At 43.3% G+C, this 21,969-nt stretch overlaps 1 protein-coding gene across 6 annotated transcripts in view; it reads left to right on the forward strand.

The window, feature by feature from the left end:
* The window catches only part of RMDN1 (regulator of microtubule dynamics 1), a 505,792-nt gene that overhangs the window by 324,118 nt on the left and 159,705 nt on the right, over window positions 1–21,969 (forward strand). For all 6 annotated transcript variants that reach the window (XM_085605329.1, XM_085605328.1, XM_085605327.1 and 3 more), the window contains one exon: window positions 20,208–20,295. In XM_085605329.1, the coding sequence (XP_085461455.1) occupies window positions 20,208–20,295 (88 nt within the window). The remainder of the gene's footprint in view (window positions 1–20,207; window positions 20,296–21,969) is intronic.

Below are 21,969 nucleotides of genomic sequence, written 5' to 3' on the forward strand. Positions count from 1 at the left end.
GGTACACAGGTGAACAGCCAGGGCCCCACGACATGACCACCTAAAAACAAGAAATAGACCTCCCATTAGAAAAGGGGCAGAGATTTGACAGGGGCCGAAAGAAAGGTGGATATAGAGAAAAAAAACAGAGGAGCAGGAAGAAAACTGACCAAGATGGAAAGGAGAGGAAACAATAATGATGGACTCCTGTCAGCATGGCGGAGCAACAAGAAGTAAAACGGAGAAAGATGCCAAGAGGACAGAAGACGAGTTGAGGAGATGCCAGGAGGTAAAGAGGAGCGGAAACCACAAGACCAGGACCCGAAGACAAGCACCACCGCAGAGCTGACTACCTTGGACAAAAAACTTTGAGTAAAGCCTAGCAGGACATAGGAGCAACTGAGAGGCCAGAGGTCTGAGGGCAAAGAAGATGTCGAGAATATGGAGGAATAGGAGGAAGACAGCTAGTCAGAGGACTAGTGGATACCCCCGGGAGGCATGAAGCAGCCCGCCACAACTCAGGAGAGTTGAGGCAACCCGGGTGAGTGTCAGTTAACCCAGTAGAGGGGAGGGAGGTTGGGTCAGAGGGTTTTCTTTTTTGGGTTGTTGTTTTTTTCTCTTCCTTCTCTTTACCTAGCCTTCTTCTATTGCTTATCCTTTGTTTTGGTATTAAGGGGTAAAGGGGGGTCTTAGTAAAAAGGTCCCCAATACACCAACTTACATGCTTTCCACTAGGTTCCCTTCCTACCTGCTTTTCCACTAGGTGCCCTTCATTACACTACCCTTGCCAGTGGTGAAGGCTTCAAGGAGGCGAGGGAGTCTCTTAAACGATGAAGGAAAGCAACCAGCGTCCTGACAGGGAATCCTTTATATTCCTTGGAGTTACGCAGAAATACGGATTTTTTCAGCATGCACACAGGATGGTAATGGGACTATCACTTGTTTTAAAGCCTCTTCTTGTGTGTATTAAAGGAGAGAGAGAGAGGTATTTACAATCTAAACTTACAGATATACTTACTTGGGTGTTCTGGTTTCTGCTTTTCACCAACGGTGCTGGCGGCATCATCCCAGCAGACCTGAGAACAAAAGAAGAAACCTCCTTTTAATATAAAGGAACGGACAGTATCCTGACAACCATGGAGAGACAACAAGTACTTTGACTTTTCTTTCCAATATATGAGTTCCCATTATAATCTTTGTTCTCTCTTTGTTTGATGAAAAGCCATCATACACAAATCAGAAAAGCCTCTGAAGCCATATTTCCGTCCATCCCTTCACAGTTCTGTTAGGTAAGGGACAGGAGGTGAAGAAGCCAGGAGCTTGGTTACCTTCCCCAAGCTTAGGAGCATCAGGAGATGCTAAAAAGTGTTGGTTTTGTTCAGTATTATATAGCAGATGTAAGTCACTGGAGGGTAGATCTTTAAAGGTATAGGATGGAAAAACAAAGGGAAGCATGAGGGAAAAGAGTAGAACAAAACAAAAATGCAGGGAAACGCCTAAGTGGTGATCAAACTAAGCGAGTGGGAACCATACAGTTAACATTTGTGAGACAACCTGCTACTACCATCCTTCTGCGTAAATTACTTGGGATGTGATTTAACTAAAATCTGATTGACTAATCTTCTCGTTCTGACCTGGAAGACCTGGTTTCCCTCCCTCAGCCCCGGTCTCCTATGAACCAGTCTCCATAGTCTCTCTGCTCAAAGTGTTCTCCTTCTACCTTTCTTCCAGCTCTTCCACCTTTGGTTAAGTGAACCTCCCATGCTCTACCACTGAGTCATGACCAGACTGCCCACATAACTTTGCCACTCATTGGTGCTGCTGATTTATTGTGGAACTCCTTAATCAGCTGGGGGTATGTACAAAAATGCCCACTCTCATGATCTTTCCAAGGCACCATAACCCTTCCAGGCTTTTAGAAACTGTAGAAGGTCCTTTCTGATTTGGGAATGTAGGATCACCTGTACTTCACATTCCTTTGACAAAGGGCAGAAATTATGGAAGGTGGCTTTGTTCTTCGAATACCTTCAGCTGTGATGTTCTAGAAATCATTGAATACCTTGGTGAATCTTCCATTGGTCTGGTAGGTGGAGTTTGATTGCTGAAGAGCCTAGCAACTTGAGAATAGGAAGAGAACTTACAAAATGGGGAGCAAGTTTGGGATATGATTCAGATATTACTAAGGTGTTCTGTTGCTAAACAAACTTTTTGTTTTTCCTGGATATGTTGATGCTGCTACTCTCCTTCTTTCGTTATAAGAGACAGTGGTCCCTGAAAAGATAAGAGGTACGTATGCAATGAATATAGCCTCAATCAGTGCTATATTTATGCCAATATCCAGCTGGATAGAGGCACTTTTAATATATACAATAATTAACAATGGAACATAAAATGCAAGTCAAATAACAGTGGGATACAAGCCTGTATCCGAAGACCTACATATCAGACAAACAGTAAAGTACAAAAGGCTCAGGCAGTTCGTGGTTGTTTCAATCAGTAAATACTTAAATGGCGAAACAACTAATATGCAAGAGGTCACCTTCACACAAAATTATGTACAAGAAATACTGTGTGTAAGGTTGACAACTGTGTTGACGGCGTTACGATCCTTATCAAGAGGATATTGGATCATCATCAGGACTAACGAATAAAGTGCCTGTAAACAATTGCCTAAGATTACACTATATAATGTACATCATAGATCCAGAAAGGAAAAAAGGGGAGAAAAATGCATATTGTGGAGTCAGTCGTAGAATTGACAATGTAAAGACCAATTTACGCTAAACAGATTGTAATTAGAGCAGAGATAAATGTCAGTTACGCGTGTACTCAAAAAGAACGGTGAGAATAAAAGGCGTAACGCGAATGTTCAAGGCGCGAAGTGGTAAGGATGTGAAGATGCGAGATGCAGACAAAAAGTGGGAGTGAGCGCGTTGGCCATGCATGATTAAGTGAATCAGTAAATGGCCGAGTGGGTCGATCCTGCGTGCAAGCGATAGGCAGGGTGACGTAGGTATTCAGAATTATTACCTCTGAGGGCGGCCCGATGGTCGTGGGCTTGGGAGAGACCCTCGCGTAAATAAGGGCTTGTGACCTGGGGATGAAAAAGGGTTCTCAATGGGTGAATAGGGCGACGGGAGCGAGTGAGATGGAGACAGTCTCGCTGTAGCTTACCTAGTCAGGTTCAAGGCGGTCGCGAAAGAGAAGTATTGTGGGGACATGTGTTTGCTGACTGGAGGGGTGAGATGACGGAACCTGTGGGGAAGAAAGTGGGGTTGAGGCGGGGAAGGGGACGTGGGACGATTGGCGGTGCGTTTTAAAGGAGTGAGTCTTACCTATAATAAGGAAAAGGTTGACGATGCAATAGTTGTCCACGATCGCGGTGGGGGGACCAGCCTGCAAAAAATAAATCAGGTCTTGGGGTTCCGGTTGAAATACATGGAGGCTAGGGAAACTACCCTATAACTGGGGATGGCGCTTACCTCGGGTGATGGTTGTTGTGGCCTCCGACAGTCAGCGAAGTTCCGGGAGAGTGAGACGGGAACTGAACGTGATATTTCAAGGGGCGTCATGTGATCACGAGTATGAGGTCATGTGACCGGGTGGGTGGAGGGACGCGTGCGAGGAATGAATAGTGGAATGGTTACTGTCTACAGCGGCCATCTTGGAGTGGTGGTGAATAACGCTGAGCCAGATGCGAAAGGGGGACAGAAAGGGAAGCGCTCGCGTGCAGTAGAGAGATCAAAACCAATTGTTGTTGGAAATTTGTCAATAAAGTGAGAGAGGCATACAACAATACAGCAAATAGTGACCTAGGAGAAAATACTGAATACATTATAGATCTAAATCATATAATAGCATGTGGAGGTGGGAAAAGCTGTGCTTAACTGAAGTTCCACAAAGATGGTCATTGCAGTGACAGAAAATGTCGAGTCAAGGGTAGTGCAGTGAGGATTCAACAGTAGGTTGGCACAGCAATATGATTACAACAATGTTGTCCAATCTTCAAGGCGGTTCAATCCTGTGTGGATACTGCCCGTTTTGAGGATCCATTTCAATTCCTCTTTGTTGAGCAGTTGCGAGAGGTCAGCTCCCCTCGGGGGCACGTTCACCACACTTATTACTGTCCAACGTATGTCATCTTCAGTGTGGCCAGAGATTTCAAAGTGTTCAACCAAGGGGGCATTTGGCGTTTTGCAGCAGAGCCTGCTCCTGTGTTGGCAGATTCTGATCCGAATCTTTTGCGTTGTCTGGGCTATGTAGATCTTCTCACAAGGACATAAAATGGCATAGATAACATTGCTTGTGTTACAATTTGAAAACTCTCTGAGTACATGTTTTGTGGTACCAAACACAAATTCCTTACAGTCAGAAGTGAATCTACAGACCGTGCAGTGCCCACATTTTGCGTGTCCTGTTAAACGTGGGAGCCCCCAGTGATCATGAAGTGTGCCTGTGTTGTGCAGACAGGGTAGTGCAGCCCTGACCAAATGGTCTTTGATGTTTTTATTCTTTTTAAACGCAAAAATGGGTCTGTCCAGGTTCAATATGCCAGCATTGATGACATTCCAATGTTTTAATACGCTCTTGCGTAGTTAATTTGAGGATGGAGAGAAGGTAGTAACGCACACAATGCGGTTCAGTGGTTTTTTGGGTTTGGGTTCAAGGAGGCACTCTCTCGGGCAGTAGCAGCTGTTCTAGCATAGCTTGGGTGTCGCGCCAGATCATAAAAATATCATCAGTGTAACGCTTCCACAATACAATTGCATTGTGAAAGGGATTCTGTTGTACAAGTATGCAGTTAGTCTCGAGGGCATCCATGTACAATATAGCCAGATTGGGGGCAAAAACAGCCCCCATTGATGTACCTTTGGTTTGCTGATAAAATTGTCCAAAAACAGGAAAAAATTCCTGGTGAGGCAGATCTCAAGCAACTGAAGAATGAAAGTAGTAGGAACAAAATGTGGTCTAGGGCGTGTGTCGAGGATACCTTCAATCACCAATAAAGAGTCAATTTGGGGGATATTGGTGTATAATGATTCAACGTCAAGAGTGCAAAAGGTGTCAGTGCGTGGGTCAAAGGAATGATTCTCGACTAACGTGATCATTTGCATGCTATCCCTTACATAGCATGTGGTGATAGGTACAAATTGTTTTATGAAGAAGTCGACATAGAGGTCAAGTGGCTCAAGAATAGAGCCACAACCTGAAACGATGGGGCGTCCAGGTGGGTTGGCTTGATCTTTGTGGACCTTCGGGAGTGTGTAGATGAAAGGCGTACGCGGTGCTTTTGCATAGAGGAACTGGTGTTCTATTTTAGACAAGAAACCTTGGTCAAAACCTGATGTAGTCACTTGTAGAATTAGCTGTTGCAATTCTACAGTTGGGTTGGTGGGAAGTTTGCAATAGTGATCTGTGTTTTCTAATTGTCAAAGTATTTCATTCTTATAGCTAGTTAATTCTATGCCACCTCCTTTATCTGCAGGCTTTATGACAATGTCCTGGTTGGTTTTGAGTGTGTCAAGAGCAGATTTCTCTGCCAGTGTGATGTTATATGGGACAAAATGTTGTTCCTTTGCCATTTGGGAGAGAACCTTGAGTACGAGTTTCTCAAATGTGGAAATTTCAGGTGGGACCATACTGGAGGAAGGAGAGAATGTCGATGTTGGTCTTAAGGATGTGTTAGATTTTTTGGATGGTAGGGGATTCAATAGAAAGTAGCTGTGAAGCCTTATTTTGCGGAAAAATCTCAGAACTTCAGTTTGGAGATCAAGGAAGTTGGTATGGGTGGTTGGGACAAATGATAAACCTTTATTGAGTATTGATAGTTCAGAATCATTGAGCTGGTGCTTAGTCAAATTAAAAACGGGCAACATTAAATTAGAAGGTGTCTCATGTGTGGTGACAACTAAAGGTGCACTTTGGACAGGTATGGAGCGGGAGTGAGCCTTGAGGTTGAGGTTGGAGTTGGTCACCATTGGTAATGGTTGCGTAGTGTGTAACGTTCTCCTGGAGGGTTCTGCCAGTGGGTACGTTTCAGTCTGCCTCTCTTTTGTGGCTTTTGTTGGCCTCGTCCTAAAAAAGAAGGATTATTCGATGCTCTGATACCTCAGCTGATTCATCAGACAACTCCGATCCAGGGGAAGGCACTAGCACATCTAGCAGAGCATTGAATAATCCTTCTTTTTTAGTCACCGTGAACCTGACTAGGTAAGCCTCAGCGAGACTCTCTCCATCTCACTCGCTCCCGTCGCCCTATTCACCCATTGAGAACCCTTTCTCATCCCCAGGTCACAAGCCCTTATTTACGCGAGGGTCTCTCCCAAGCCCACGACCATCGGGCCGCCCTCAGAGGTAATAATACGTCACCCTGCCTATCGCTTGCACGCAGGATCGACCCACTTGGCCATTTACTGATTCACTCAATAATGCATGGCCAACGCGCTCACTCCCACTTTTTGTCTGCATCTCGCATCTTCACATCCTTACCACTCCACGCCTTGAACATTCGTGTTACGCCTTTTATTCTCACCGTTCTTTTTGAGTACATGCGTAACTGACACTTATCTCTGCTCTAATTACAATCTGTTTAGTGTAAATTGGTCTTTACATTGTCAATTCTTCGACTGACTCCACAATATGCATTTTTCTCCCCTTTTTTCCTTTCTGTATCTATGATGTACATTATATAGTGTAATCTTAGGCAATTGTTTACAGGCACTTTATTTGTTAGTCCTGATGATGATCCGATATCCTCTTGATAAGGATCGAAACGCCGTCAACACAGTTGTCAACCTTACACACAGTATTTCTTGTACATAATTTTGTGTGAAGGTGACCTCTTGCATATTATTTGTTTCGCCATTTAAGTATTTACTGATTGAAACAACCACGAACTGCCTGAGCCTTTTGTACTTTACTGTTTGTCTGATATGTAGGTCTTCGGATACAGGCTTGTATCCCACTGTTATTTGACTTGCATTTTATGTTCCATTGTTAATTATTGTATATATTAAAAGTGCCTCTATCCGGCTGGCATAAATATAGCACTGATTGAGGTTCTATTCATTGCATACGTACCTCTTAACTTTTCAGGGACCACTGTCTCTTGTAACAAATTAGTTCCCAAGGTCCCTGACCGATCCTCTTTGGGTGCCCTTGTCCTTTATATATACTCTCCTTCTTTCAGCAAACCGGTTGTTGAAGCCTTGAGCTTTAATGATTTTGGATTGCAGATTTATGTGTACAAGTCAGAGATTTTAATAAGACTGTTACCTCAGAGAAGGTATCTCATTCACAGAAAAAGAAGAGGGTCATACTTGAGGATGGAAACTGTATGCATATTAGAATGGGAAGAACCTAGGACTATGGGAACAGTTGTTACATGCAAACTCAAATGTATCCGATCACCTCAGTTCTCTTCGTGTTCGCTATAAAATTACTCAAATACTTCTCTGTCATGTGACTGAGCCTTTCAACCTGCCCATCCATCTGGGGTGATAGCTAGAGGATTTAGCATGACAAATGTGCAAGATATTTTATTGCAATTGCTCCCCTTAGACAAAAGTAAAACAGGAACACATGAAATTTCTTTCTCAAGGCTCTCTTTTGTTGTAGCCAACTCTTTCCTCTTGTTTCAGTCTTTCTGATTCTGCCATAATTGTAGTTCAGTTTTATAGAGTAAGGATTGTAGGAAGATCTATTAATTGATACCTTTCCTTGGTTGCTTGTCTAGAGAGGACATCAGTCTTTCCTTATCGAGAACCAGGTCCCTAAGTGATGTCGCAGCACAAATTTGAGAAGAAGAGGGACCATCTGGTGCATCTGGGATTCAGTACATTTGATACTCTTTAAAAAATGTAATAGGTCCAGACAGTGATTGTAGGTAGAGAGCCCTCTAAGTAATGCCTTCCTCCAATACATGAATGCTTTTTTAATTGCTAATAGTTGATGATAATATATATGGTGTAGTTTTTGTCTGTCAGACTTCCACTTTGCATTTGTGGAAGAGAACACCGCGGGATACGAACGATGCACAGGTAGGTCCACCTCTTGATACCCCCAATTCATATAATAGTAAATAACAGAATGTTAGGTTGATCAAGTGGGGGAAGGGAATAGGAAGGGAACAGCAGGGAAGAAGGAATGATACCTGAAAAAAGAAAAAGAATAACTACTAACAATAATAGGACTACTCTCAGTACGTCTCACTAATAAATGACCGTCACATTACTTTAAAGAATACTGGCTATCCCACTATTTCATACTGTAACAGAAGCTTTTCTCAAAAGGCTATCTCCTTATTCCATATTATTAAAACAGAGAGACATTAGACTCCTCACTTTCAAACATGAAAATAGCTCAAACATTCACTCTTACCTGTAGTATCACACTACCAAAAATAAAAGGGTAAAAAAAGAAACCAAGGAAAAACCAAAAGCCTTCAGACAAAAGAAACCAGCATCAGAAATTCAATAGGTCTCGCATTTGCTTGAGTTAGAGCTATTGGCGTTATAAATAGCGGGCTTTTACCTATGTGTTATGGTGTGTATGTATGTGGAGTGTAGTGGAATTACGTGGGTTGGATTGGAATTCTTATTTGTGGAATTGTGTGGTGTGGACTTGTATGTTGTTGAGTTAATTTGTGTAGTGGAATTATGTGGCATGGTGTACAGTGGAATTATTTGGATAGTAATTATGTGGTATTGAGTGTTCTGAAATTATGTGGAGTGGGATTGCATGTTATGGAGTGTAAGCATGTTGAATGGTATTTTGTGTTGTGGAGTGGTATGCTTTAGAGTTTAATTATGTGGTGTGCTGTTGAATTTTGTGGCATGATGGGCAATTCTGTGGTGTCAGTGGGATGTATGGGTGTGTTGTGTAATTGTGTTGTTGAGTGGAATGTGTGGTTTAGTGTTGAATTATGGGATATGGATTGGAAATGTGTGGAGTTAAATTGTGTGGTGTGGAACTGTGTGTATAGCCTTGCTTTTTTGGTGATGAATAAAACAAATAGGTAGGAGCCAAGCTCCAGATCTGTGTTTTTGGGTATTAAAAAACAAACAAAAAAAAAAGGCAGTGCACTGACGCAACGCATTTTATAGTGCTTTAATGCCTAATAAGGGTAGTATATAAACACAATACTAAAATACCTCCTTCCAAGCGGCACAGAACATTTAATATGTGTACATGCAAAAGAACAGAAAGTTTGGTCACAGTGTAAAAGATTGGAGCCCCTCCCACTTTTCCCCCCAATTTTATATATAGCATGCTCGTCCAAAGTTAATTGCATCTTCCTTCTGCCCCTTGTTTAAAAGCACATATAGTCTAACGATGTACCTAACGAGAAAGATGAAGGTGTTTCCCAAGCTTTTGTTTTTCCGATCTTGCTAATATCCCATAAAATATACCCACGTGATTAAAAAACAGGTGAAGAAATAACATCATTGGTGGAGGGAAAGTTAACGGTTGGAGGCTGAGGGCAGGCTGTGGTGGAAGGTCTGCTGTGTGTGATTAATGGGGTGAGAGGGCCAGGATGCTGATAAGGGGGCAGGTACTGGACTATGATGCATTCACAAGTCAGAGCTCCCTCACTCCGAAATCTGAGGAAATCAGAAAATAATCTGAGAAGCGAGAGGGTGGGAGAAGAAGAGAGGGAGGGAAGAAGGCTGCACAAGTACTGGCCACACTCGAGAACAAGAAAAATAGTTGCACAATACTGAATGAATAAATACATTATCACGAATGACTCAGTTTCCTGCGTATATTGAATGAAAACCACCTTCATGTAGCAGAGGCATGCACAGAACCTAAAGTTTGTGTGCACGCAGTGATAACTGCTGTTTAATAAATAGACATCAATGCGCTAGCTTCCCTGAAACATTGTGAACAGCTGAAGAAAGCATATCATATACTCTCTCTGCTATCTGCTGCTTCCGAACATCCCAATTAAAGATAAATTACCCCATGACCTCTTTTTAAATCGTTCCTCGAGAAAATGATGGAAGTTTTAGATGTTTTAAAACAGGAATTCAATGAAACCGTCAAGTGGCATGTGCAAGCGCAGCACTGAAACAGGGATCCAACGACACAGTAGGATCAAAGTCAGTGTTTGGAAAGGCTGATTGCCCGCAGTGCTCAGTTCATGCGCCGAGTAACATGATCAGACTTTCAAGACTGAAAGCCGTGTGATGCCTAGGACAAACAAGCTGGCTCCGTGGAGCCGACGGGGGGAGGAAAAGTGAAGGCGCGCGATGCGCGCGCTGACAGGAGATGTGTACGCGTACAGAGTGCACATCTCCTGTCCGTACGCGTGCACATCTCCTGTCCGCGCATGCCATCTCCTGTCTCCCTTCGGCACAGAAAGAGGCAACAATAGATCTCACCAAGGCGTGCAGCGCGCATGCGCTGCATCGCTAGGCAAGACCTAAAAATGATATGCCTTCTTGTAAAAAGGAAGTGAACAGTTAGTGACTCTTTGTTTTTGAGCAACTTCATTCATTGTCTCTACCATAGTTTAATACAACTCCGTTATCATTTGGTTGAAAAATGGCAAGTCAATGTTAACAGCAGAATAAGAAAAAAAGAAAACTATTCCAGGCTATTAATACATAACCTCGTAATAATTGAACTTTAAAGGAATGTCACTTGACATTGCACAGTAACACTGCCCACAGCAGGAACAAGCATTTACAATGCAGTAGATCTTGCATCTACGTGAGTTTAAGCTATTGGCATTGTAAATGACCATGCCTTCTATTTATGTTTCAAAACCAAAACATAAATAAAAGGCATTGCCATTTACAATGCCAATAGCTCAACCTTGCGTAAATGTGAGACCTATTGCATTGCAAATGCTTATTCACTATTTTTTTGCAAATCTGTGCATTATGAAAATGATGCTGGATTATGTAGCAAGTGCAGCAAATATGTAATTTTGCGGAAAAGGCCATAGCAGCTGAATTGCATAATACTGGTGGCCCTGACAATAAGCAAACACCTTAATTTAACAATTATATTTAAAGGTACATTTTTTCCAAGGTGGTGTTTTCCTCGCTGCTCAATTCTAAAGTTGAAATCTTATGTGTGGTGGAAGCAATCACTGTAACAAAAAATTGACCAATTCACGAGTGCATTAGTCCATTTTATCAGAAGTTTAGAGTGAGGCATATCCTTTGTGGCTAAGGAGTTATGACTTCCATTTTCCATAGAAAAAGTTAGGTCATACTAGAGTGAATTTCAAACCCCCACACATTCCCCTGTTGTGAAACATTCTCACTATGAACTCTGCAAATTACACTTCCAGCACGGTACTCCTTAGTTTGGGAGAACTATCGGCTCTAAACCTAAATTCATGCACTAAGTTAGTGTCTCATATGAAAAGCAGGGCACATTTGGAGTTTCTCTTTTGGAGGAAAATAATGTGTTTTTATTTAAAGGTTTTGGACAAAAAAAACCAGAAAGTTTGTGTCCAGAAATCACCAGCTTGAAAAAAACAGAAGTACCACTAAGATCACAGCAATCACTTCAAACAATATTTAATAAGGAATGTATATCCCAGCGAGCTGACCAGCGCTCGAAACCACCAATGTTTGTGACTGCCACGGAAAATGTAGGAACAGGATGTTCTGCTGCTCGTGCCATTTGTCTTTTAAAGTTGACAGTCTATTCTATACACAATTGTTGGCTGGGATCCTGCGGGTATGAAGTGAAAAAAGAGTGGGTGGAGGAAAACATAGCAAAACGATGTTTGGCAACTTATATTTTTCAGCATGATGTACAGAAACATAAAAAAGTTAAGGAAAAAGAGGGAAATTGAGCTTGTGTCTTTAAAACATATGGAGAGTAAGTAAATGTTAATTGTAATGTGAATAAAAGGCCGCATCGCTTTTGTGTTTGGAGAGCAGCGGGACCAGGACTACGTGGCCCAGGGGGCTTGGCGGCCCACACCTGCACCGGATCCCACCTTGACCTTTAAAAGACCTCGCAGCTCCCGCTGGCGCGGGAGCCGCATCGCTTTTGTGTTTGGAGAGCAGCGGGACCAGGACTACGTGGCCCAGGGGGCTTGGCGGCCCACACCTGCACCGGATTCCATCTTGACCTTTAAAGCTCTTCCCCTATCTCCGCGGCGCGGACGCGCGCCGGGCGAAGCCCGGGCCAAGGGCGGGCCCGTTTGAGCCCGTTAGAGGCCGATTGAGGACGGGATGGGACATCTCTCTTTATCCATCAGACAAGGTTAGTCAAATTGTATCTGCGCCCTGGTGCTCCAAATAATATTATCGCCGTATTGTACATAGTTGCCTTAAAGGACGCAATTCTGTCTTAACACCTGGCTGTATAATGACGTCTGCTTCTGATAGGGGCCGGAAATCCATGGCTGGTACATTAGACCAATTTTTGGTGAGAGTTTCATCAATCCTGGAAAAGGAAATTGTTCAGACTGAGAAACGACTCTCCATGGGATCCCTGGTAGAGAAACGTTCTTCATTGGGTCACCTGGCCCATGTTAATTCCCCGGTGCATAGTAACACACCGAGAATTGATAATGATGTAAGCTTGGCGGTATATGATGTAGAAAACAGCCCTCCCATTCGTGAAGGGTCCCCTCATTGCCTTCCTGAATCCGAAGGTGCGAATCTTAATACTAGACCTAGAGTGGGACAAGCGAACCCCATTCAAACTGATATTGTGTCCCAGAGTGTTAAGACACATTCCGCCACGAATGCTAAGGGGAAAATATCAACCTCAAACAACAGGGGGAACATGAAGAGCCGGAGACCTAAAAGAAAACGCGAGGAATTGGCAATCGGAGGGCAAAACGCTAAGGCAAGGCAAACTATCCCCGAAGATGCTTGCGAAATGATCCCGGCCCCTTCTGGAAAATCTCCTCCTGGCCCTGGAGACGGAGATGGAGGAACCACATTCCCCTCCTCGATTCCACCCAAAGAATTGTCGCAAGATCTAGGAGTTGATATTTGGGGAAAGATAGAATCAATCTTCTATAAAACATGTCTTCCAATCTATGACAGATTGGATGCAATAGAAAATAGATTGGGTTGTTTGGAGTTGTCACTCGCATCAGCACGGACTCGTCAAAAAAACGTTAGCAATTGTCAGATGCCTGGTATATCGCCTGGCATGTTGCCTGATAAATGCATTACATCTGTTAATGTTGCTCCAATTTCTACTCCCGCTGTAGTTAAACCCAACCCCCCATTACCAGGGCAGGAATCCCGGGTCATTAAAAAGAATATTGCATGTAACACAGTGAGCGCAGGGAGGGTAACAGCTAATGGAAGCCCAGTAGCTATGCTATCGGGGAGGGAAGTCCCTAGCCCTATAGTAGTAAGAAAATCCCCAAGTATACACCTCCCACCAGACACCGCACCTTATGTGGTGATTCTGGCAGGGGTTAGACCACTGGGCTCAGATAAAAGGGAGGATTATGGGGAATTGAAAAATAAGTGCGTTTTTTGGCTCAACTCAAACCACCCTCTACCCCAGCACGTTTCAGCCGAAATTCTTTTTGCTAGACGAGTTGATTGGGTAGGCCCGAAGAGTAAAACAATAGTGGGAGACTGCATAGTAATTAATTTCAGGTATAAAAAGGCAGTGGAACATATTTGTAACTGGCAGAAATCAAACTCGCGTACCCCCATTCTTTCCTTGCCTCTGTCCTTCTTCTACTGTGAACATCAACAGCTCTCCCCAGATGATCGTGGTCAAAAAGGTTTTGATAACTGTGCCGGGATTAACAGAGGATCCAATGTACAGTATGGGATAGCTAGGTCCTCTGGGCTGGAAGATTGTGATTGACGACCAGCCCATCTAGATGCTAGGAATATAGTAATAACACCAAGTCAAATCCTCTTCGAGAAAGGGGATGACCACTCAAACTTAAACTTAAATATAATTGAGGCCGATAGATCTGGTAATGAATTAAACCCGTTAGTTGGGTCAATAACAACCGACCTGAATCAGATAGGAGCGGCAACCCCAATAATTCTGGGGAAAGAGGTGGGCTGTCTGTTATACTCTCCAAGTGGTGCAGGAAGAGATAATGAGTACTGCACCAAATCCAATATGGGAATTAGTATTAAGGACAACCTGACTCACCCAGAGAGGGATAGTTTAAGTACTTCATTATGGAGTCCCGACATCAACAAGGGGAAAAATAGAGAGAAGGGCCCACTGTCCATAATATCTTGGAACATCGCAGGTCTATCCCCCAAAATTGGCCATCCCGAATGGATGGGTTTCATAACAAAATACGATGTATGTCTATTCCAAGAGACTTGGTTAGTAGATCCTGTGTTTTGTAATGGCTTCCTCAATTTTTATGTTCCTGGATTAAAAAGTATAAGACGCCGCCCGTCTGGCGGACTAACCATATGGTTAAGGCAGGATTTGGGGTGTCGAGTAAACCAAGGTCCAAGAATCAGTGACGATATATTATCAATCAGGATTACCTCAAAGTCTGGGATTAAATTGGAAATTTTTAATGTGTATGCACGAGGTCTACCGGGGGGCAAAAAGTCTCCAGTTGTTAAAGAACTGGAAGAGATATTAGACTTTTTGCCCTTGAATATTTTACCCCTAGTAGCAGGTGACTTTAATACCTCCTTCGAGCCTTTGGGCCATGATAGATCACAGTTTACAGCTGAGGAGGACGCTAGCTGGGGAATTCCAGCCCTCGAGATTGCTCCTGTAAAAAGGTGGACAGAGGCAGCAATTCAGCTAAAAGGATTGTGTATAGGCAACCACCTGAGGGCAGCTAATGGTAGAAGTGTGTCAGACAAACTGGGAATGAACACCTTTGACAATGGCCGTAGGGCGAGTCGAATAGACTACCTGCTTGTCCATGTGAAGCTCTGGCCCTATTTTAGAGATATGAAGGTTATTAACCGAACTGAGAGCGACCATCACCCACTTGCCTCATTATTTAACTTGTCTTTTTCTGGTAATCTACCAGCCCAGCAAAATAACCCAGAGCCCGAACAATCTGTGTCTAATAACTTGCGCTATTTAAAATGGGACAGGATTGTAGAAGACCTAAAAATTATGACAGCGATTAATGAAGAAGTAATTGGTGCATTACAAGTACCTGGTATAGCTGCAGAGGGCTGGAGCTCTTGCCAGACTGTGGTGGAAGTTCACAATAAGCTTTTTGAGGGTTTGAGGAAATATTTTGTTAAACCTATCTCAAAAAGACCTTTTAAGCACCACAATAAAGAGGGATGGTATAATTTTGACTGTAGGAAAGCCCGGGCTAAACTCGGCAGCGCCCTCAAAATGAAAGATCCAATACTGGTAAGATCTGCCAGGTTATACTATAGGAAGATTTTGAAAGAGGCAAAGGAAATGTGGGACAATGAAATGTGGAAAGATCTCCTTGACGATTGCAGGCGCAAGAATAGTAAGCAGTTCTGGGACATATACAAATGGGATAGGGGTGGGATACCAGAGCGCCCACAGAATAATGTGGCCCAGAATGCGTGGGTTGATCATTTTAAACCCCGGTATGCTGCATCCTGGGAAGAAAATTCCAGTGATACTTTTAGCCATGTCTATTATGATAAAGAAATATTTTTACTAATAGATGTAGAGAGGGCTTTAGATAAAGTGACTGGGGGTAAAGCACCTGGTATGGACGGAATTCCAGCAGACGTGTTCACCAGCGATAGACACCTATGGTGTAGATACATTATGCGTCTTGCTAATGCAATTGCCCAGGGAGCTGATATCCCCTTCTCGTGGAAGGGAGCAGAAATTGTCCCGGTATTTAAAAAGGGGGACAAGTCTGTTGCGGGTAATACAGGCCAATCAGTCTAATAGACTCGATACAGAAGATTATTGGTCGAATGTTTCTACATGAGATCCTAACATGGATAGAAGACCGGGAAATCCTAAGCCCAATGCAGGCTGGCTTCCGACGCCGGACAAGTACAATCGACCAAGTCTTCCGTTTTGTCATTTTATATTGGAAGACGGTGATCTTAGGAAAGGGTGCCTTATATGCGGTGTTTGTGGACCTAAAAGCGGCTTTCGATCTGGTCCCACGTAGTAAACTCTGGCAGGTCCTGAGTGAATTAGGACTTGCACCTTAACTTCTTTCCGTAGTTATCCGCTTACATGAGGGGAATGTCGCTCGGGTCCGTTGGGGGGGTGTGGGAGAGGTGACGGAGGACTTCCCGGTTGGCAGGGGCGTGCGGCAGGGGTGCGTTTTGGCGCCGACCCTGTTCTCGCTCTTTGTCAACGGGGTGGCCGACTTCCTCTCGCTGACCCCCACCGACGCGCCAGTATTGGCAGGATCACGTATCCCCATTCTCATGTTCGCGGATGATACGTTGATTATCTCCAAGACCCCAAGTGGTCTACAAAAGGCACTTGGGTGTTTTGAAGAGTTCTGCAAAGTGAGGGGCCTGGTAGTTAATACTGAAAAAAACAAGTTCATGTCCTTTAATGTACATAAATCATATAAGGGAAGGATCTATATGAATAATTTACCCTTGGAGGAGGTCTCCTCATTTACTTATTTGGGCATTACATTGCAGAAAGATATGCGTTGGGGCTGCCAACTAGACCGTGCCGCATTAATACACAAACAAAAATCAGGTGCGCTTCTTTCAAGATTTAAAACCTCTTTCACAAAGCCAATTTCACCAGTATTAGAAGTTTATGGGACAACGGTTCTGAGTTCATGCCTATATGGGGCTGAGCTCTGGGGTTTTGGCAATCTGAACAGCCTGACGGTGCTTGAAAATGCGTTCTTACGCAAGATTACAAGTCTCCCCTCAAGCACACCACTGCGACCTTTATTATTGGACCTTGGTAAAAAGCCACTTGAATATCTTGTGAAGCTTCGCCCAATACTTTATTGGCATCGGCTCTGGTGCACAGAAGAACTTGTCCATTACAGGAGTGGCTTTACGGATGTAATAAAATCAGATTCGTTTCACAAAATACATTGGCTGCGTGGGATTAAATCTCTTCTGGGTAGTATAGGCTTGATTGATCTTTGGAATGACCCATCAAATGCTGTTTTCCCTTCTAAGGAAAAGCTGAAAACAATGTACTGGGAATGGGCTTTCAAGGTAGAAATTACACAAGGACTCTCTACCCATCTAACAAGTCGTTTTCTCGATTTAAAAGTTCGCCCAACCCTAGAGAGGTATTGGAACATAATCGAAAAGACCCTTGATCGTAAGTTGTATTTTCAGCTACGGGTGGGTACCCTACCCGTTGCTGAATTTACCTCTGGATGGGGGGGGTCATCAAAACAAAAATGACAAGTGTTATAGATGTGTTGAGGAATGTGAATCTATAGGACATCTATTGTTTTTTTGTCCCATGTATGCAGCACCCCGAAAAATTTGGATAAAGCCCATTTGCAGATCCTTGGGCACTAGGAGATATGCGATTTCCCTACGTATTTTGTGCACAGATATTGCTCCCCCAATTTGTATAGCTGTGGCTAAGTTTTTAGGGTGGGCTTGGGGCATACGGTCAAAAGCCTTGAGGTATGATGTTAATTCCTCTTAAAACATCTGTATTTCGTAAACCCAGGTTGGTAACAAAAACAGTATGTCCATTGAATTGTGTTACGCTAATCTAAGAGTAAATGGATTGGTTGTAAAAATTGTATTTGACGGCTGCTTAGAGATTTAATTGTAATTTCAATTCTTTTTAGATAATTTATCAACTGTTTTATGTTATGATTGTAATGTGCTTTTATGACTCAACTGTCGAATAAAGCTTGATTGGTATGTGGAATAAAAGGCCTTTAGGAGCTATCAACACGTAGACTGTGTCATAGCACTTCGAGCCAAGCGACATAGCAGCCTTAAAGTAATAAATAAATAAACAGAGCGCGGTGTCCCTGAGGCGGGCACCGAGCTTTTAATGAAAGTAAAAAAAAATCACCCAGCATTACTTCGCTACTGGCAGCCAATATTAAAGTGAAAGCGCGCATTGCGCGCTCTGTATAGAAATAACGCCCCCCCATTGTCCTGCCAGTGCTGGGGAGTTTGGGGAGACATTGTAAATAAACTAAATAGTGCTCACCCCGTGTATGAGCGAAGATCCAGTCCTGATGGGTGGTCCTAAAAGGAGACAGGGCAGTGACATGGCGGGAATAAGAAGCCTCGTATTGAATCGTAAGCCATCATCTACAATGGACGATGACACCAGCCAATGAAAAATATGGATGGCGGGGCTTCCCCTCCACTTCTAAAACATACCCTACAACAGCATGCCACTCAAAGCGAGCAACGCATGCGCTGCAATGCTAGACGAGACCTAATAAACGACTTAAGTTACCTCACAGTAAATCGTCGGTGACTGAAATCCTTCCGTCAGTTTCTATATTAATCGCACAGAAATCCTCCAACTACACCACAGCGCGCTCAATAATCCAGTGCTGCCTTTCACAGTAGTTGCGGCTTCCGAAATGAGACATCTACCCCACTCGCTACAACTGTGAACTCTCCTCCGAGTGCGGATGAAACAATAAAATCTCCTGCCCAACAGCAGCGGAACTTCGGGGGGGAAAGAGGAAGGAAAATGGAAGGCAAACGAGGCACAGAACATCCGCAAATCCCAACAATGTGGATCGAAAGGAAAATCCTCTCACAGGACGGGACACTAGATCAGAGAGTTCGAAGAATAGATCTAACGGTGCAAGGTCGTCATTTAATGGCCTCGGGCAGCCCATGTGAAAACTACTATTTTTGTACAATTTGTGAGCAATCAAAGACTTTAGCAAACTCTTTTACAAAGGCTGGAATTTTAAAAGCAAAGGTCTATTTCCTTAATCGGAAGTGTTGCCCAAGAGTGCTTTTCTAATTAAATAGGAAAGGATAAGGGCAACTTATCATAAATGTTCTAGTTTGTTTAAGAAGTGCAATCAACATTGAGCCATAACATTCTTCAAGTGTTCTTCTGATCTCCTGAATACTTTTCAGATGGAGATAACCCTGTGGCACCACTAGTAAATCCCTCTTTTACCAAAGCAGCTAATCTCCTGAAGGGTTGTGTAGTCCTCATATACTCCGGAGGTACTAAGAATGGCGGTAGTCAAGTTTTAACAATAAAGATAGATGGTACGTACTCTTACAGTGCCAATTTATTAATATTTAACAATTCCCATCTCTATTTATCCTACCTGAATGCTCCGTAAGGGAAAGGCAGTAACTTCCCAAATCTCGGGGAAAATGCTTACATGTGGCTGTTGCGTCCAAAATCACACAGCAGATGAAACTCACTGTAGGGTAGATCTTGAGAGGCTTATTAAGGAAGAACACATTTGAAACCCAAGGGGAAAAGGCCGTACAAAAGAAAGTTGCGGGAAAAGCCAAAATTGGGAACAAACTTAGCAAACAGGAATCAGTAAACTAAGCACTTGCAAAGCAACTTGCTATTACCACCCGACTGCTTAAATTATAGGAGTCTGATTGACTGACCTTCTCTGTATGACCTACAAGACCTGACTCCTGTCCCTCAGCCCCAGTCTCCTATGAACAAGTCCCATCGCTCATAGCATTCTCTTTTGCCTTTTACCAGTTCTTTCGCCTTCAGGTTAGCAAACCTCATCTGCTGTGTCCCTGAGTCATGACACATGAGTAGAAACGAAGGGGGCAGTACAAGCTGGTTTCAGATGCCTAAACCAAAATGATAAGGTTGGGAATAGTACACTGCCCCCTCCTCACGGCTGCACCCTGTAGGAGATAGGTTTAGTCGCCTACAGACCTGTACAGACCATATCCCTCCACTTTCGGACTATTGTCCAGTTAGTTCATGTAAGCTGTCATGTCTAGGCTGCCATTCAGGTATACCAAAGCTTTTAGTGCCATCACCCTTACCAGGCTAATATTTCAGAGCTGGATCAAGGAATGAGCTTCCTAGAGGGTGGAAGAGATGGAGGGTCCAGGCTGGTTGTGGCACTACAATTATTTTTGGGTTGGTTGGGATGGTGTAGTGACCCCGTTGTCATTTCGATCACTATCATTAATGATGAGGTTAACAGTCTGCAATGCTGTATTAATTTCCGTCCTGGGTTCATTATTACTGTAACACTATCGCTGTCATTAATATTCTGGTACCTGGATATTTGAACACATTTTAGCTTTTCTCAGAACATTTTGCAGAAAATCTCCCATCTTATGCAAAACCTTCATATTTACATTTCCTCATTATATCACGTTATATAATACAGAGCTTTTTGTCCGCAGGTCATATTTCATTGCGGAAATGCCTTGGGCACAGAGACAAATCGCTTCAGTGCTGTTTACAACTCCGCCAACAGCTACATTTGAGGAGGTACCAAAATAACTTTTTGTCTCAATCAATGTGATGAAAAGCTGCAAATGAATGAATTAATTTATATTTACTCTGGGCTGTAACATGATTGTATTTTTTATTCGCTAAGTAGAAACAATTGCTATATTTTAAAAGGTTATTCAAGTGTTAGGATGTATTTGTTAAATAGATGCCTGTATATCAAAATACATAAATACCGTGCTTAAATATAGTTTACAAAACTATCGAGCATTTAGGTGTGGTTTTATATTATTAACTCCAATTCTTTTTCAACATGTTGAAGTTGATAGGAAATGATTTCCTATAAAGATTTTACTGCCTTAGCTTTCAAAATCATGTCACCATGTGCTACTTACTATTCTGTTTCTGTTCTCCGGTTCAACCGTGCCATCTTGGAAGTAGGATGCCTTGCAATGTATCCAACTCTGAAATAAATATATATTACAAGGAAAGAAGAGGAGTATTTTATAATGCATAGTTGTAAGTCTCAGATACAGCAGGATCAGAGCCAAGACTCGCCACTGCTAGCCAGCTGCAGCTGGTTGTGCTATGACAACTTCTTTCAGGCAGTCTGTGTTGTGATGATCACCCACAACCCCTGTGGAGGCCAGAGATGCATTTATGCAGCCAACCTGTGTAAAGCAGAAGAGCAAGTACTCCAACACTCCATGGTGAAATTCCCCTCAGACATAATTAATCTTTAAATGCACCAGCTCTTCATTCATATCCCTCGAATTCCAGACACTCCATGCAGTAGGCGAAGGTGGATATGATTTGTTTAGGTCTACGTCACTGGGACAGTTGAAATCACTTCCTCATAGGACAAGGAGTCCCTAAATTCAATTGCTCATTATCCCCGTTCTGTAAAAACTCAACCGGCATTACATTGGGATCATTACACAGACCACCAGAAATGGAATAGCGTCTTGGTGCCCACCCCCTCTACGCCACCAGCGCCCATCTCTTTCGGTTATCATTTACCAATTTCTCATGATTGCCAGGCCGAGCCCATATTAATGCGCCCCCAGTGTAGGGGAACAAGCCTGTGACGTACACCTTCCATCTTCAACTTTCTGTGATTTTTTGGTTTCTGTATTGGTGAGATGAGTCTCTCGTAAAAGGCGAGAAAAATATGTTACCTCGTTGGTGACGTTCACACAGATTGACAAGTGGGGGTAAAACTAGGCCGGCCTCACGAGCGGAATCACAAGCAGGCTATCTGTTCATCAGAGGCTTTGGAGGTAGCATCTGTAGCATCAGTCTATCCGGTAGTAGTGCCATCTTTTAACGCATCCACTCCCAAGACCACCTCTGTTCAGGCCGCCTTTATCTGTTTCCAGTTTCTTCATATCAAGTGTGGTATCGGCGAGTTTCGTGTCTTGCATATGTCACATCTGGACTCACATTTCTCTTGCTAGTTCCAGGCCTAGAAAGCTACTGCGAGAGAAAAAGTCCTTCCCATTTTCTAGCATTTTTAGTTAAATCAGAAACAGCAGGAATGTTCGAGGTTGTTCTTAGACAATCAATCGGAGCATTTGTAGAGCGCACTACTCACCTGTGAGGGTCTCAAGGCGCTGAGGGGGTGGGGGGAGTACTGCTACTGCTCGAACAGCCAGGTCGTGAGAAGTCTCCTGAAGGTCAGCAGGTCCTGGGTGTGTCGCAGGTGGATGGGGA

This window comes from Triturus cristatus, chromosome 5_1 (genome assembly GCF_964204655.1).
Source record: "Triturus cristatus chromosome 5_1, aTriCri1.1, whole genome shotgun sequence".
In the NCBI taxonomy this organism is placed as follows: Eukaryota; Metazoa; Chordata; class Amphibia; order Caudata; family Salamandridae; genus Triturus; species Triturus cristatus.